At 42.1% G+C, this 18236-nt stretch overlaps 2 protein-coding genes across 3 annotated transcripts in view; both read left to right on the top strand.

Annotated features, from left to right (window-relative positions):
* Nucleotides 1-80: 80 nt before the first annotated feature.
* Nucleotides 81-14599, top strand: TSGA13 (testis specific 13). Its single transcript, XM_060108827.1, is given in 7 exon segments — nucleotides 81-103; nucleotides 2496-2574; nucleotides 4451-4522; nucleotides 5406-5618; nucleotides 10328-10467; nucleotides 11038-11165; nucleotides 14345-14599. Coding segments are annotated over 7 exon segments (825 nt in total). The 3' UTR covers nucleotides 14515-14599.
* Nucleotides 14600-14849: 250 nt separating this feature from the next.
* The window catches only part of COPG2 (COPI coat complex subunit gamma 2), a 139060-nt gene continuing 135673 nt past the window's right edge, over nucleotides 14850-18236 (top strand). The window contains exons 1-3 of one of the 2 annotated variants that reach the window (XM_060107457.1): nucleotides 14850-14985; nucleotides 16162-16214; nucleotides 16774-16854. In XM_060107457.1, coding sequence (XP_059963440.1) covers nucleotides 14949-14985; nucleotides 16162-16214; nucleotides 16774-16854 — 171 coding nt within the window. In that variant the 5' untranslated portion in view covers nucleotides 14850-14948. Of the gene's footprint in view, nucleotides 14986-15250; nucleotides 15352-16161; nucleotides 16215-16773; nucleotides 16855-18236 lie in introns of those variants that run through there. The other variant, XM_060107458.1, reaches the window with a different exon arrangement.

Genomic DNA, 18236 nt, shown 5'->3' with positions numbered 1-18236 from the left:
ACGTGGACTATTTAGAGGCACTGAGTTTGGCCTCTGGTTGAATATTTGCCTTGGGTTGGCCCACTTAGCAGTGAACAGTAATGGGCCAAAGGAGACAGGCCAAGTGTGTAGTCTTGTTTGCCCAACTAAGTTATGAATACCTTCTTATACAGACTCATTTTGTAGTCCATATCACTTTGAACAGTACTAGTCACAGAGTAGACACTCATTAAAAACATTTTAATTGACTTACTGTCCTTGGATCAAAAATCAGATCTCGATCTGTGCTTCATACAGCAACTAGAGTAGCTTTATCAAAAGAAAAATGCCAGGCTGTCAAATATGGACACTGCTGGGCTGAAGAAGCCTTTTTCATGCAGTTTTATGCCTTAAATTGGCCTTGAACAAGAGTATCTGGGATCCTGTGCTGCCTCTTAGATACCAAAGAATCATTTTGAAAAGTGCTACAATAAAGCCTATAATATAGTGTTAATTATTAGATAACTTAAGGTAATAGGACACATCAAAAGGGCACCAACTCTACGATGTTAAGTGGGGGTGAATTTATTTTGGTCTACCCACAATGTGTCACCCTCTCTCCTGGGGACTATTTTTAAGACCTCTGGCCTGAGTTAATGATGCAGCTGGTGGCCAGCAATAGATGGAAGTGAGCCATCCTTGGATGGGATTTAATCCTGGATTTGGGATTATTTGTACCATGCTATAGCCCATTGACCTATCAACTACATAGCTTGGCCATTTCTATTTTTCTTATTTTGGTCTTTACTCTGCCACCCTCATTTTTAAAGGAGAGAGGTTTAGTTGAGGTAGTTCCAGGATCCTACTTAATTTAAGCTAGTTTAACCTCCAAAGAGAAAGCAGGCTATTTATTTTAAGTAACCCAATCTTACTGATGAGCATCTTTCACTATGTTAGGGCAGTAAATGGGTTTAGTAAGAATTGGTCAAGGAATCCAAAATACTTTGTTACTAAATATTGCAACTTTTGCCCTTTTTCTTCAAAGGGAACTGGTATCTGGGGGAGAGGGAGATGGGAAAGTAAATGAAAGTTTAGATTATGAGAATATTTGCCACTGATGATTGTTTTTATTACCTTAATTCTAGGTAGGGAAATTTAGATGTGGTTAGGTATATGAGGGAACCAGTAATCCAAGCATGGTCATTAAGAATTGGAAATTTAGTTGTGAAGTTCCACTAACTGTATCCCTTCTCATGGAATCATTGGCTAATTATTGGCAAGGGCAGAGCTGTTTCCATGTGGAGAAGAGTGTGCAGGTAGACATTCAAAACAGTAGGTGGTCTTTGAGGGTATTATGATTGTCCAGTTGCCCAAAAGAATTTGCTTAAGCAGTCTACTAGACCAGTTCCTTGAGTGGTCTAAAACCCCTATTTTTTTTTTAATTGAGGTATAGTTGATGTACAATATTATATAAGTTTCAGGTGTACAACATGGTGATTCACAATTTTTAAATGTTATATTCCATTTAAAGTTATTATAGAATATTAGCTATATTCCCTGTGTTGTACAATATATCCTTGTAGCTTATTTATCTTATACATAGTAATTTGTACCTCTTAATCCCCTACTCCTATCTTGCCCCTCCCCCCTTCCCACTCCCCACTGGTGACCACTATTTTTTGTTCACTATATCTGTTGTGTGAGTCTGTTTCTTTTTTGTTATATTTCCTAGTTTGTTTTATTTTTTAGATTCCACATATAAGTGATATCATGTAATATTTGTCTTTCTCTGCCTGACTTACTTCACTTAGCATAATACTCTCTAAGACCATACATGTTGTCGAAAATGGCAAAATTTCATTCTTTTTGTGGCTGAGTAGTATTCCATTGTACATACATACCACACATTCTTTATCCATTCGTCTGTTGATGGACCCTCAGGTTGCTTCCATATCTTGGCAATTGTAAATAATGCTGCTATGAATATTAGGGTACATGTATCTTTTTGAATTAGTATCTTCAGGGTTTTTTTGGATATATACCCAGGAGTGGAATTGCTGGGTCTCATGGTAGTTCCATTTTTAGGTTTTTTTTAGGAACCTCCTACTGTTTTCCATAGTGGCTGCACCAATTTACATCCCCACAGTGTATGAGGGCTCCCTTTTTTCCACATCCTCTGCAACAATTGTTATTTGTGTTCTTTTTGATAATAGCCATTCTGATAGGTGTGAGGTGATAGATTATTGTGGTTTTAATTTGCATTTCTTAAAACCCCTATTTTAGAAGAAATCAACTTATCAGTTGTCACCATGTCTTCAAGAGGTCCCACTTGATTAACTCTTCAAACTGAAGAGCCCAGCATGCAGGCTGAATAATGAGTCCTGTTCTTTACTACCCCTACATATGCAATTAGTGGTCACCCAAACTTGGCTCTTCTAAGTCATGTCCCCAAACTTCATTGAGGGAGGTTGATAACATGTAGAAGACCAAGACTCTGAGTAAGAAAAAAATAATTCGATATTCTGCCTCTTTTTCAGGTTTCAGTATGGCAAATCAAAGACTTCAAGAACTAGCCCAGTTAAATTTGAGAAAGAAACAGTTGTTGATAGTGATGAGGTAAGAAAGAGCGTTAGCAATGTTCACTTGTAATCTTTCTTTGGAATTGCTTAGACTACTTTATAAGCTGGGTCTCACAAACTTCCTGTTGAAAAGCAAAAAGGGGTCAAGATTTATATAGAAAGCAACGTTAGTTTATCTAATTTTATGAAAGAGAAACAGAGACATAGAAAAGGGAAGAGACAGGGACATATCAGCAAAGAATCAGGGCTCAAAACCCAGGGACCAGAAATCTATTTTAGGGGATGAGCGAGTGTTAAACCCTGACTTAAACTTGATTTTGTGGTCACTTCTTGCAACAAAACTCCTTTGGATAGCTTGGTTGCTTCCCAAGGTTTATCATATTCAAGTGAATTTTCCAGGTAAACTTTTATTTCATCAGCCAGAGCTAGTATACAATTCAACATAATGTTAGTATACAAGTCAACATAAAGCTAAAAACATACTCCAATTTGGACATTCTTATGGATTTAGTCAACTACTGGAGACTAATTTGGAAACAAGATGCAATCCATTAGAAAAACTTGGGAGTAAAAACATTTTTCCCAGAGACTTTCCCCAAAAATTTAATTTAAAAAAAAACAACTATAAAGGAAAAGCCTTCACATCTTCTCCCAAATAAATTTTTCTGAGACGTCTGTGATTCTAAATATATATGTCATATCTGTGAAGCCGGTTTTTCAAATGTATTTTTGTTTTGAACAAAGGGACTTTAGTTTTACAGAAGGTAACACAAATGAAATCATTGCATCTTTGGATTTGTCCCCTATTTCATCCCACCATTCCTAAAAGAATGTATGGCATATCTCTGCTAGTCCTCCCCCCAGTCCTCCTCCAAGCCCTGGAAATTGCCAACTCTTGGCATTTTCCTCCCCTCATCACACAGTTCTGTCCCACTCTTACTATCTCCCTCTTCTCCATTCACCTTCTTGCTGTATTCACCTGTTCTGTGTGAGTTCCCTTTCTTCTGAATCCCAGCTACTATATCACCTCCTTGGGGGCATGGCAATCTTTAGAAATGCTCATCCACATACAGGATTGTGCTCTTTATCTGATTCCTGATTAGGCCAAGCCCAAAGGAGATAACTCAGAGCTTTTATCTCCTTGTGTTCTCCTCCCTTTGATTTATCCTTAGATAACCTAGGGCTAAGCTAGAGGCCAGGCAACAGCCTGGGGGTCAACAGAAGGAGATGGAGGAGGCCCAGCAACCCTACCACCAGACATGGCACTCAAGCAATCCACCAATCACCAGCACCACCACCAGCAGAAAAATACAAAGTGGTAGACAGAAGGGTTACCAAAATTCAATTACTTTTTGCCACATTTCTGGAAGAATTATATGTCACAGAAATATTCAAAAATGCAGACTGCACCATTGTTTCTCCCTTCCTGTGTGCCGCCCCCAGCCCCGAAAGCAGTTATCCGCCAGGCTTCCTTTCACTGACAACCCTTAAGTTATTGCCCTTTGTAACTTGTTTTTCTCCTTAAAGGTTGTTTTGTTTTGTTTTTCACCTGATTTCCCTTCTATAGAGATGGAAAAGGCAGAAGAAAGAGGTGTGAGCTCTAGGGGTGATTTGTCCCAGTTTAAACTTTAGTGCTGTCCTTGTCTATTTCACCCCTTCACTTCCTAACGGCTCCTAACATTTCACAAAGCTGGTCCACATTTCCATGTACAAGCTACCCTGTCAGGATGCCTTAGAACCTAGCTCTCCATGCTATGGCCCTCATTCCAGAAACCCAGGGTGCAGAGCATGGAGTTCTTCTCACTTAATTTAAGTTAGAGACCAGATTTTAGCCAGACTAAGGTGAGGTAAGGAAAGGAATATGGTTTAGGATAGGTACAACTTGAAATACTAATTTTGATTATTGTCTCTAGATTTTTGATGCAGTCGGGCAATCAAAATTTGTTCTAGAGAACCTTCACCATGACACAGTCCATCCAAATTTGGTAGGTGATAAAAGCATTCCCCCAAGATCTCCAACAGCATGTTTCAGCTGAGGTCCACTGCAGAGTATCCCAAGTGCCTCCAAGTGCCACCAGCTTCTGTGACTGTGCATCCTCCTAGGACAGGGAAGCAGAGCTGTCTCGGGACACTGTTGGGAATGGTGGTGAGGGAGGAGGGCGGGACTGGGAAGAAGGTGGTCCCTGCAGCTGATTTTTTTTTTTAATTGAGAAAACATATTTCGAATCAGGAAGTATTCTGTTCTCTCCCTCTCCCTTCCTCCCTCTCTAATCCTCTGCCTTCCTCCTATTGATGGAAAAGCAAGTTTAGTGGGCATGCCCCTTCCCCCACTACACCTGAAGTGACATGCTGTCTTTTGTGACTGCTTTTCCTTTTTTTAACTTTGTGCTTATTCTGCACATTAATGTGGTTGTGCCTGTGGAGAAACGTTGGTGGGTGGGAAGATGCAGATAAGGGCTGTGTTGACCCCCTCAGGGCTCTCTGAACTAGGAGATTTGCTTCCTGGCAGTTTCTCCCCTCTGCCTCAGAGTGAGTTGTAGAGAAGGCCGTTTAGGTTGAACATAGAAACTTCTGCTTGCCCTATTTTGTTGGACACAATGTTGGCACAACTTTTTCACAAGACTTAAGTCATCTCGCTCCTTTTAATGTGGAAACTTTTCCATCTCATTTCCCCAGCCCCTTGGTCTGTTTGAAGGGAAAAGCTCTGAGAGAAGAAAGGAACAGAGAGCTTCAGACATTTTCTATTAAACCCAGCCCCTGTCCAGCTTCTATCCCTACCCCATAGAGGCAAAAGATTAGCCAACTGATTTGTTAATCTGCTCTTGAACTAATCCTTTTGTCTCTCTGGAAATCTTTCTCTCTGCTTAGGCCCAGTACTATGAGCCTTTGAAGCCCACTGCATTGCATAAATTCCTGGCTCGAAACAGGAAAATTCAAAGCTTCACATTGAAAGTAACAGAGTATGATCAGGATAAGACCTTACTGATTATGACCAACAACCCACTTCCCTGCTCAATCGACCATTAAGGAAAGGACATGACATCAAAATACTTTTCCAGTGAGTTACTGCTCAAGGTGATGGCACCTGGGGAAGTTACCCTGAGTAAGGATCCTGAAGAATTAGGAGTTAGCTTGAAGAAGGGAGCTAACCTAACATGGAGGATGGTACTCAGGACCCAACCTCTTCCTTCTTATTCTTTGCCATATGCTTCACCAAATAGAATCTGAGAGCCTGGGAAGTACTCAGAATCAGAGTTGTACAAACTTCGGTCATGAAACTTCATTACACAGAGAAAAGAGGGGCTTAATTCAGAATTGTTCCTCCTTGGTCAAAGATATTTAGTTTGTAATTAACAAAGGGTAAACTAGCCACTGGCTTTCTAGTTGAGTATAAAGTAGCAACAGATAAAACAGGAAATGACGAACAAGGAACAGAAACGAATATCAAATTGGGAAAGGGGTAAAGGGTTATGCTCTATACCCACTGCTCTTGGGTGTCAGAAGGAAAGAACAGAAAATTTACTATCACAACAGCCAGATGTTTGGGACTTTGTTATACACTAGAGAAGTTCAAATTCAATTCAATAAACAATTGCTGGACATATACTACGCTAAGAACTAAAATATAAAGATGATTACAGGACAGTTTCTATCTTGAAGGAACTTGGAGTCTAACAGGAGAGACAGAGCAATAAATGAGATATAAAAAGTAATTATTATATACCAGGATATATGAATAATAAAAGAATATACAAGATACACTAATATACAGTAGAGAACAGTATCTTTGTTGGAGTAAAGGAAGTAATCAAAGAGGTTTTACAGAAGAGGTGACCCCTGTCCAAAAAAAAAGGAGAATATTCCAATCAGTGGGAAGGGCAAAGGCATAGAGACATGAGAAAGTGAGGTGCATTTAGGGGGATGTAAGAGAATAAATGGCAGGAGATAAAAGGTAAAATCAAATTTGCATTTTAGAAGACCTTTTTTGGAAGTTGAGAGAAAGGTGTATTAGTTGTGGAAGAGAAAAAATCAGTAAGATTAGTTATATTGTTACTACAATTGTCAAAGTGAGAGATGCTGAAGAACTGAATAAATCAATAACAGAGGAAATGAAGAAAATCAATTAAGAGATATTTAAGCATATGATCTAAAAAAGATCTTGACAGCCTTAAGAGTGGGCCTAATATAACAAGAAGAAATTAAATAAGTGAAAGTGTAAATTTAAAAAATCTAATTATTACAGAAATTTGATGCTGGGAGTGGAATTATCCAAGACAGACTGTTAAAATAAAATGTGGTCAATATGGAATTAGTATTTCTTAGCAGCTAGATGGATGGCAGTGAGAGATTCCTTTCCAAACGGATGATAAAATGCTAATATCCACTGGTATATGCTGACAAAGGAGTTAATTAATTCATGGCCTATGGTTTCTTGGGTCTCAGAATTTGTGCCATTTGAACATAGCCTCAGTGGTTGTTTCTCATGGTAGTGGATAATATACACTGAGAGGAACAAATGTCGAGCCAGGGTTGCCTTGCTCAAGGTAGAGAAGGAAATACAAGACTATCATGTAACCTTGGTGCAAGAAGAGCTTTCTTCCAACAGCTGGCACTTTGTGAACCTTCCAGGTCACATGTGGGACCTGATCATATTCATGAGTAAATTGTGGTACCAGCCAAATTGTATTAATAGACAGTATTAAGGCTCTGATTGTCAAAGACTGGCAGCATGGTAATTTTATGGGGCTATCTGGAAGAAGTCCAAGAAGATGGAAATGCCCAATATCTAGAATGCCTCTTTAATATTCATGCTGCATCCCTTCCTCTTACTATACAAATGTGACAATCTCTTGTGAGCCTAAGATTATGCACAAAAGAAGCATTCTTTTGCTACACCCAGACATGTGTATAAGAAGAGTGTGGGTACCAGCAATCAAGTTGAAGAATGAACCAGACATGTCTATCACAGTGATTGTTATACTCACAGCCTCTTCTAAGTGACATGGCCCTACCACAGTTTGTGAAGAATAGGATGACCCAAAAGGTCCTATTTTGAATAACTAGACTCAATTCTCTATGCCTACCTAGGACCAGAGAAGGCCATCTGATCCAGTGAAGCAAAATTCATAGGCTGGTTAGTGACCTGTGGTGTAGATTGGTACCCCCAAATCAAACCAAACAAACAAAATGCCAAAACCAAACCAAAACCAAAACCAACTAACTGATGCCAAAATGTTGGCCTCTGTACCACCAGCACTGAACTAAATCTCGGAGACAGAGTTTTGGGTGAAGTGGAAAAGAATAGCTTTATTGCTTTGCCAAGCAAAGGGAGACACAGTGGGCTCCTGCCCTGAAAAACTATGTTCCAACCTGGGAGGATTTGATGAGGAGTTTTTTTTTTTTTTTTTTTTTCGGTACGCGGGCCTCTCACTGTTGTGGCCTCCCCCGTTGCGGAGCACAGGCTCCGGACGCGCAGGCCCAGCGGCCATAGCTCACGGGCCCAGCCGCTCCGCGGCATATGGGATCCTCCCAGACCGGGGCACGAACCCGTATCCCCTGCATCGGCAGGCGGACTCTCAACCACTGTGCCACCAGGGAGGCCCTGATGAGGAGTTTTATAGTAATGGTTCAAAGGTTACTGATAAGATTAGGGTGTGTGCAGGGCCTGCACTCCTTTAATCTCAGGTGGTCTTGATGAGCTTCTCTGGTCCCTTTAATCTCACCTCAGGTGGTTTCTTGGCTGCTCCTCCCTTGATTAGCGACTGTTCAAATCTTCCCTTTGGAACTCAAGGAAGGTCATGGAGGCTGGAGGCTGGAGTCTGTTCCCTATGAACAAGAAATGGGGGACAGAAAGGCTTCTGTGCCCAGGAGCCACACAGGATCCTGCTCGGTTTTGTAACTTATCAACAACCAAAATCCCTGAGCTAATCATATTCTTGCTTCCAGGCATCTGAATTGGGAAAGGAAAAGATTGAGGCTGTGGGAATAAAACCTGAAAGGGCATGTAGAGGAAGGCCATAAAAAAGTCAAACCATGAGGAAGAAGGTAGGGGCAGCTTGAAGTAGAAATGAATAAGCAGAAGCTGTGGGTAGAAAAAAAGATATGCAGGGTAAAGGTAAGGAATGAACACTAGAGACAGAAGGAAGCAGACAGGAAGAAAGTAGGAAGCGTGTTAATGACATGATGCTAAATGATATGAGACAAGATAGACAAACTCATGCAGTAGTGGTCCTAGATAGTGCTGCCTTGGATTCCAGATAAGTTTTTTATTTTTGTTTTTCTGCTCTAAGGTCTAGCTCTGCTAAGGTTTCTGCTCTTTTGTGGCCAGATTATGAGCTGTGTCTTAGGTCCTAGGCACACATGCTGCTACTGTAAAACCCCTATTAATTGAGGTAACTTAAATGAATTCCTGTTCCTCAAAACTGGAAGACTTTAAAGAGAATGAGTACAGAATTGAAAAGAGTTGATTCAGCAGCAAGCATTTTTAAAAAAGAGGTTTGAAAATTCTGAGCAAAAAAGTTCAGTACAGGTCAATTAATTAGTTTGGTTATTCATTCATTAATTGCCATTCTTTTATTCATTCAACAAATATTTATTGAGCACTTACTATGTACCAGGCAACGTTATGGGGTAGTAAGGATCTATCAGTGACTAAGTCAAAGTTTAATTCCAGTGAGGTAGAAGACCATAAGCAAGCCAACAATCGCAAGGATAATGTATAATGTGCTAAGTGCCCAAAAAGCAGGATAAGGGAATGGAGGGTGATGGGTGTGAGTGGTGATTTTAGATAGTGTAGTTAGGGAAGGCTCTCAGAAGCAGCAATGACATTTGAAGAGACTTTAATAGGATGTGTCCTGCAGTTGCTACACCTAGCATATTGTTTTCATTTCAAATTGCCACATATTATATAAATATAATTATAAACATAATGTGTAAATATAAGTTGTAACTTTCTCAAATGAGTGAAAATGAGAGAAATCAGGAGAACAGTGAACCCAAAGCCATGTCATATGAAAAAAAATGTTGGCAATGTTGAGCCTGGAAGAGAGAGGGCGCTCAGGAGGAACGTGATAGATTTCTTCAAATTCTTTAAGGATTCTGTGGAAGAGACACTAGATTTATTCCGTTTGGACTGTAGGGTAGAAGTTATAGGGGATAGCAATCAGCTGATCAAAGATGAAGTAGGCTGGGTTTTTAGATATAGGAAGATTGACCACTTGATAGTGTTACTATGGAGGGAATAAGAGTGTCAGATGAATGGTTAGACTTGATGGCCTTTAAGATCCTTTCTGAAAGTCTTTGATTCTATGACTTTAATAATGATGAAATTATTACCACAGAAAACATCCCACTCTGTGGCCTTTTCACTGCAGACAGAGAATGGGATGTGAATGAGACAGCCATCTCCAAGAAAGGTGGGTAGAATCCCATGGATCTATTTCCCAATTTATTACCAAATGTTTGGTTTCCTAAGCAATTCACTAATTGAATCCTTCTCAAAACCTGGGAAATTTGTCTTCCATTTACTACAAAGGGCTAGTGGGCAAGCTTAATTGATTTCTTAGGAAACTGACCTAACTTTGGACAAATCATCTGGCTGTGAAACAAACAGGTATTAGCCCACTCAGGGAACTGTTTTCTCTTCTTTGGGTTTCTGCATCCCTACTTCCCTCTTCGGCAGGTTTTGCTGCATGATTTTAGGGGAACTGGAGCTTAGTCCAGGAGCTTAGGTCAGTAAGTCCAGGGGACTCAGCTAACTCCCTCACTTACTCTTCTTCCCTTTGCTGCAGGAAAGTCATCAGCACAAGCCCACTGAGAACTTCTTCCTACCTCTGATGTATCAGAAAAAAAAGTTAAGATCTGGGCTGAAACCAATCTTCCCTGTGACACTGTTGGAAGACCCTAAATCCAAGAGAGAACAATGGTTTAGGTGAAGTCCTGGCTCTTTCTTACCTTTTCCTTATTCGTGTCACTATCTCTTTCCAATACGATTTAACAAACACTTTTTGGTTGTACGGAATGTGGACAACTGTATAATAATAGGACAGCTTCCCTACATGATCCCCAACCACACTTCTACCTTAGCAACAGAGAAACAGTAATGCAAAACTAAAGTTTTTCACAAGGATGATTTTCAAGAGTGAAGAGAAGTATTCAAAGGTCTATGCTTTGAGGAAGCAACAACAAAAATTTTCCCTCAGTGCCTGTTAAGGGTTGTGATATAGGAACAATTTGCTATGTATGAGATTTGATTTGGAACTGGTTATAGGAGCAGCTTATATCTTGTTTGGAGAGGAGAAAGGAGATTCTGGAGTTCCTTCATAGGTTTACAATGCTAGGTTCTAGAAGCATCCCTTCCACTGAACAATACTCCCACTCTGTACCAATGAACACTCTCAAATCCTACTGTCCTTTCTTCTCCCCCAGAATCTGAGAATGCAGTCAGTGGCTCCATTAATCCCTCACCCTAGGATCTACTAAATGAACTTTCTTTGTTAAGGTGTTCCACGGACAAAGATTTCAAGAGTGAAGGGAAGTACTCAAAGGTCTATGCTTTGAGAAAACAGAAAAAAATGTACCCTCAGCTCAACTTTGCTCCAGTCTGTAAAAGAGATCTGAGGAGTGATGGTAAGGTCCTCTCTATCAAAACCATGGTTTATGGGATGGAGATGTGGGCAGGAGGGACAAACTATGGGCACGAGAGATAAGGGCAAATCTCTCTTGGAGGTTCTGGAGACTAGTTTTCCTTTTAGCATGGAAGCCAAGAACTGACAGAGGCCCAAGTGGTGCTAGGCTTTCCACCCTGTTTAAATCCTCACATTTCAAGAAAGCTCTAGCATAGTGTTTTCCGCATAGCGTTTTCCAAACTACATCACCTACCACTTTACTAGTTTTGGTCAATGAGTTATTTGCCCTGTTCTTTAATTAATGTTTTTCTTTCAAATTATTTTTTTTGTCCTAATTAATACTATATCATTGACATCATGGGTTTGATATACTAGTCACATGGGTTTTTTTCTCTTATACATTTCTCTCAAACATTTAATCAAATTCATAATAATTACATTTTAAAAATTAATTTATTTTGGCTGTGTAGGGTCTTCGTTGCTGAGTGCGGGCTTTCACTAGTTGTGGCGAGCGGGGGGGCTACTCTTCATTGCAGTGTGAGGGCTTCTCCTTGCGGTGGCTTCTCTTGTCGTGGAGCACGGGCTCTAGGCGCACGGGCTTCAGTAGTTGTGGCACGAGGGCTCAGTAGTTGTGGTTTGTGGGCTCTAGAGCACAGGCTCAGTAGTTGTGGTGCACGGGCTTAGCTGCTCTGCGGCATGTGGGATCTTCTCAGACCAGGGATCGAACCCATGTCCCCTGCATTGGCAGGCGGATTCTCAACGATTGCGCCACCAGGGAAGTCCCATAATAATTAAAATTTAAAATGTTTATCTATGTATCACCTAAAACTACCCAGTGGTATGCATATCACACTTCGAGGAAAACTGTTCTAGAAGGGCCAAAGGATAAGCTATGAGTCTCAGAGGTCCATGAATCTCTTTGGGGTTGAGGCAGGCTATGGCGTGGAAGAGGTTTGGGATAAGGTTGTAAGGAAGGGGTACAACAAAAATGCTCCTCACAAATTGTCATTCATTTAGCAACATTTATGGGGCACTTACTAGTGTTGGATATTTATCAAGCACCAATAATAATAGCACTTTCTATATGTAAGACAGATGGATGGGCCAGGTCATGAAGGGCTTTGTGTATCTGTATAAATAAGGGCTTAGGTTTTATCCAGCAGGCGGTTGGGACCCACTGAAACATTGCAGAGCGCTGAACACACATTTGTGTCTTAGAAGTATAATCGATGGCTCCCCAGACTTCACCAGCCTATGGCTTCAAGATAAGGTTCATTTCTCCTACGGGACTGCTCTCCTCGAGCAGTTTCTGGAACTCCCTAAGGTATGCTTCCCTGTTCTACAAGGCCATCCTAGTGATTGCCACCCATCCTCAGCTCAAACAGTCACAGTTCCAGAGGTATGAGGTCATATCGTACCATCCCTTACCTGGCTTCTTCAAGTGTCTCTGCTCCTTCTGTACCTATCTGCCACACCACCTGACATCCCTCCTGCCTCTCTTAACTCCCCATATACAGCTAAAACCAAGCTGTGATATTAAATAACACTTCATAGATGTGAAGAAAAATTAAAGGATGGCAGAGAGTCATTTATCTTGCTTTAAAAGGGGACACTCTTAGGCTCAGCCTCAACGCCCCCCTCAGTCCCTTCATACTTCCCAACAGGCCCCCCCAGCACATTATCCATTCTTGGGAGTCTCTCGGCTTACCAGCACTGTCTCTGCCTAGGATCCCAATACCCTTGGCCCAAGGAAGGGGAAAAGGTAGCTCCTTCCCCTAAACCTGTTTATTTTCAGCCCCCAGAATAAATAAGTAGGAACATCTATTTCCTTCAAGGGAAACTCCACATGGAAAGCAAGCTTTGAGCTTTATAAGCCAGATAAGGCAAACATAATAGTACATTTAGTATACATAATAGTACATTTAGTCAGAGTTAAATCTTTTTTTTTTTTTTTTTTTTTTTTTTTTTCTTTTTGCGGTATGCGGGCCTCTCACTGTTGTGGCCTCTCCCGCTGCGGAGCACAGGCTCCGGACGCGCAGGCCCAGCGGCCATGGCTCACGGGCCCAGCCGCTCCGCGGCACATGGGATCCTCCCAGATCGGGGCACGAACCCGCATCCCCTGCATCGGCAGGCGGACCCTCAACCATTGCGCCACCAGGGAGGCCCCAGAGTTAAATCTTAAATGATACCATATGCAGGATATCAGCAGTTCAGCTTAAATCTATATTGGAAGGAAGAATTTCTCCAGTCTAGAATCTAATCTGGATTAGAATTTCTCTGATTTTTCAAGGGCATGATCCTGTTAAAGTATCCCAGTTTACATTTCTAAACAGAACACTTAACATCTCCGTCTGCAGCATTTATTAGAATTATGGTGACTTTACAGTTTCCCCCAAGAAAAATGAGAGGATATTTACTTATGTATCTAAAGGGCCCATTATTATGCTTTTCCTAAACAAAGACAATCTACTGTGAAGTTGAAAGTGTCTCTACTTCAACTAAAAGAGAACCTAGCAACTCCTCCTTCCATCAATAATTTTCCATGTTTACCAGGCTTCCAAATAAAGAAAGATTACATAGAGAATTGCTTGGATGGGGGCCATGAAGGCTGGTTAGGAGGCTGTCCAAGAAACAAACAGATAGGACCCGAATTAAGTTGACAGCAGTAGGAATAAGAAAACAAATTTAAGGGATATTTACAAGGCATAATGCTTCAAAATGGGGGGGGGGGGAGGGATGGGAGCAAGAAGAGCCCACAACGGAGGCGTCCAAGAAGGGGAGAAGTTGAAAGAGAATCTGGAAAAAGTGATGACAGTGAAGCCAAAGGTAGAAACAGTTTCTTAGTTACACTCTCAGACAGGAGAACTGAAAAGGCTAAGAGGAATATGAATATACAAGTGAAAGTACCTTCACTTATGTAAGCGTCAAAATGGCCACAGATGGAATCGTTTGAAAGGGGTGGGATTAAATAGGGAAGACCCTAAACTGGTGGGTGTTGATGAAGGGAAGAATTATAAAGAAGGTTGGAATGGTAGTCCGTGGTCCAAAACCTATCCTCTTGCTCAGAGTAAAGACCAGCTTTCTCGGCCCTCCGAGCGGGTCTCTTTTTACGTCTCACATTAAGTGTCCTAAACCCTCTGGAAATCCACGTTCACGAAGGTGCCCTGTGCTTTGTTGCAGTCTCCAAGAAGTCAGGGAGCAACCTGCCAACTTCCCAGATGATTTGGGAACCATTAACCGTTTCATCACTCCTGGAAGAGAAGCCCACCAGAACCGCGCCAGGAGAGAGCGCGTTCCGCAACGGAAGGGCCCAGCAGTGGATTATAAAAAAAGCCACTGTCATTAAATGAAAACAAGCCCTACATGCCCCTCGCCTCATCTCCAGAGTCTGAGCGGCCTGGAGAAGTCGCCATTTAGGGCGTGCCAACCAAATAAAATCTCATTCTGCCCTCTCCGGGCGTGGGCTGCCGGGTCGCTTGCAGGGTGGGCCGTGGTGAGTCCCCTGTTGCGATCTGTCACCGTAGGGGCGGGGACGTGGCCCCGGGGAGCCCACCCTTGGCCCCGCCTCCGCCGGGCTTGGGGAGGAGGCGAGGGCGTGGCCACGTCCCTTGGGGTTGAGAGCGGCCGGCGACTGCCGGGGAAGGCGGGCCTTCTCTCCGAGTGACGGGACCGCGGCCCAACCGGAGCCAGAGCACGGGGCCGACCTTCCTGCAGCTTCTTCCGCTTGCTGGCTGCGGCGCCTGGGACGGTCGCGGTGGGTCTGGGCGCTGGGAAGTCGTCCAAGATGATTAAAAAATTCGACAAGAAGGACGAGGAGTCTGGTACGCGCGGGGCGTCTGACGCCCACCCTCAGCCGCGGGGTCCCCTTCCCCTGCCCGCCGCTACCTGCTCTCGCGGACTGCGGACCTGGGGGCGTGGGTGCCGGTGTGTCGGAGGGCCGGAGTTGGAGCCCAGCCCCTCCTCCGACCCACTCCGCTCTAGCCGGGGGCCTGCCCCTAGCCCCTCCCCCGGGCGCCGGAACCTCCCCTCAAGGCGCGCGCGAGCGCCCGGGCGCAAGCGCGCAGCCTCGGGCTGCTCGGCGGCCCCGCCCCCAGCCCCCTCCTCCGGCGCAGCTCCTCGGAGCCACCTGCTCCAGTTCGCCAGGGGTGGGCTGCCCACCGGAGTCCGGCCCATGGCAGGTGGCGGAGGTAGTGAGTGTGCGCTTGCGAGAGGCGGGGTGGGGTGGGGTGCTGGTAGTGCAAGGCCCACGGTGGGTCTGGGATTGACGGGACTGAGTGTGTTTGTGAACTTTGTGGTGTCTGTACCTTGCAGTCTCCCTGGGGACCTCTGCTTTGTCCGCTTCCGTGCGGGCAAGCCTGCTCCGTGGTACCTAGCTTGTTTAATACTCAAGCATCCAAAAGTGAGTTGCATCTTGATACCCGTCTTTGGTCCAGAGTAAATGAGGAAGATGCCAAGTCACCTCAAAAAACAAAAACAAGCAAACAACACCCCCCCCCAAAAAAAAAAACCCTCAGTGCTTGATAGCTGCTCTAAGTGTGGTCCAGGGTTGGGTTAGTAAACCTCTGTGGCCCCTTCCAGCTTGACGTGTATCTAATTCTCTGATAAACTCCTCACAGTAAATGTTAGAAACGCATAAAATAGTGCTTTCCTTTAGGGAAATCCAAAGGACCCTACCACAGTCTCATTAATTTTAGTTGTATGGACATGACAGATATTTCTAACATTCATATAAAAAGAAGGCAGGGCAAGAATACACTCATTTCAGGCAGGGTTTCTGCAAAAGAGAAGTACAGGATCTTACAGGATAGCAGACAGAGCTAGTGTCACAATCAGAAGGATTTTAATCAGTTTGTATGCATATTAGTAATGATTATCACTGTGAAATCCAAGTGGTCACCTCACTTGGGTGAGATTTCCCAAGCATTCAGTACCCTTCTGTAGAAAGTAAGTTTGTGTAGGACAGCTATTAAAGACATTTTTTTTCCCCTATAACATAGGTAGTGGCTCCAATCCTTTTCGGCATCTGGAGAAGAGTGCTGTCTTACAGGAGGTATGGCTTGGAAGTATAGTGTGTTTTTTTCTTTTCTATTCCATTTTAGAATGGGGGACGAAGAGTCCCGGAATGCTCTGATCCAAAATAAGAATTAAGGAATGTAACTGAGTCCAAAGAATATGTACTTGAGGGAAAAAGAAGAGGGGTTACTTGTCATAGGAGGGTCTAGAGCTTATAGAAATGCAAAAATATGTAGACTCTGTCACACGTTGAGAATTTTAAATAAAACACCAAAGGAGGTGTTTAGTGCAAGGTTATTGAAGGAAGTTATAGATATTAAGCCTATTGTATTCAAATGATGTAGATAAATATTGTGATTCTTACTTAATAGATAAAGCCCACAAGTTGAAGTAGCAGACCTAAGGGAGTGAGTATAGAATGGAAAACCTAGGCCACATCTAATAATTTATTATATAACATAATAAATTGAAAACTGTAAGCAACATTATTTGGATACTGTGATTAAAATGTATAATAGTCTTTATTTAAGTTGATTTTCTGTAATCTGTGATAGCAAAGATAGAAAATATATATAGCAGTGCTTTTGTTTCCACAGGCTCGTATATTCAATGAAACGCCCATTAATCCAAGAAGATGTTTGCATATTCTTACAAAGATTCTTTACTTATTGAACCAGGTAAATTATTTTGATTTTCCTCAGATTTGTGTCATGGAATAGAAATGCATGACATGCAGTGAAGTACTTTCTGGCAAGTGTAATTATTTATTTTTTAAAAATTCACTTAAGGGCTTCCCTGGTGGAGCAGTGGTTGAGAGTCCGCCTGCCGATGCAGGGGACAGGGGTTCGTGCCCCGGTCCGGGAAGATCCCACATGCCGCGGAGCGGCTGGGCCCGTGAGCCATGGCCGCTGAGCCTTCCCGTCCGGAGCCTGTACATCCGGAGCCTGTGCTCCGCCACGGCAGAGGCCACAACAGTGAGAGGCCCGTGTACCGCAAAAAAAAAAAAAAAAAAAAAAAATTCACTTAATTTTAAAATTTACAGTGTTCGATTAACATAATAATATGTAAAATTTCTTGAGGACGAGGAGTATGACAGACATTTCTTTTTTATTCATGAGGTACCAAATCAGCTAAGCACATAGTAGGATCTCAACGTTGATTTGAATTTAACAAGTATTAGTTAATATTAAAACATGTTGTTTAGATATGTTCAGAAAATAAAAATATATTGCAAAATCTTATACAAATTCCAGGTAGATATTTTATCCTTTTGGGGGGAGTATATTATATTAATATTTTAAAGCTTTGATTTTAATATTCAAATTTTATACAGGCATACCTCATTTTATTATATTTTATTACATTTTTTTTTTTACAAATTGAAGGTTTGTGGCAACCCTGCATTGTTAGATGATGGTTAGCATTTTTTTAGCAGTATTTTTAAATTAAGGTATGTACATTGTTTTTTTTTCCGACGTAATGCTATTGCACAGAATAGACTACAGTATAGAGTAAACATAACTTTTATACGCACTGGGAAACCAAAAAATTCCTGTGACGTGCTTTATTGCAGTATTCACTTTATTGCTGTGGTCTGGAACTGAACCCACAGTATCTGCAAGGTATGCCTGTATTTATTTTCCCTACTCCACCACTAGCAGTATGATTCTGCGCTTAACTGTTTTGTGCCTTAATGTCTTTTTCTGTAAATGGGGATTATGATAATACCTGTTTTATAAAGTTATAATGATTAAATGATACAATAAATGTGAAGCACTGAGAATAGTCCTGGACACATAGTAAACATTCAGGAGTAGTTTTCATTCGGTCATTCAGCATATATATTTATTACATACCTGCTGTGTTCTATGCACTGTTTTAGGCACTGGGGACGTAGCAGACAAAACCAACAAAAATATTTGCACTCGTGAAACAGATCCCACTTGTGCTTTTTTTTCTTTTTAAATTAATTAATTTATTCTTGTCTGCATTGGGTCTTCGTTGCTGTGCACAGGCTTTCTCTAGTTGCAGCGAGCGAGAGCTACTCTTCGTTGTGGTG

The sequence above is a fragment of the Mesoplodon densirostris genome, chromosome 9, assembly GCF_025265405.1.
Source record: "Mesoplodon densirostris isolate mMesDen1 chromosome 9, mMesDen1 primary haplotype, whole genome shotgun sequence".
Taxonomy (NCBI): Eukaryota; Metazoa; Chordata; class Mammalia; order Artiodactyla; family Ziphiidae; genus Mesoplodon; species Mesoplodon densirostris.
This window is presented reverse-complemented; position numbering and strand designations above follow the sequence as displayed.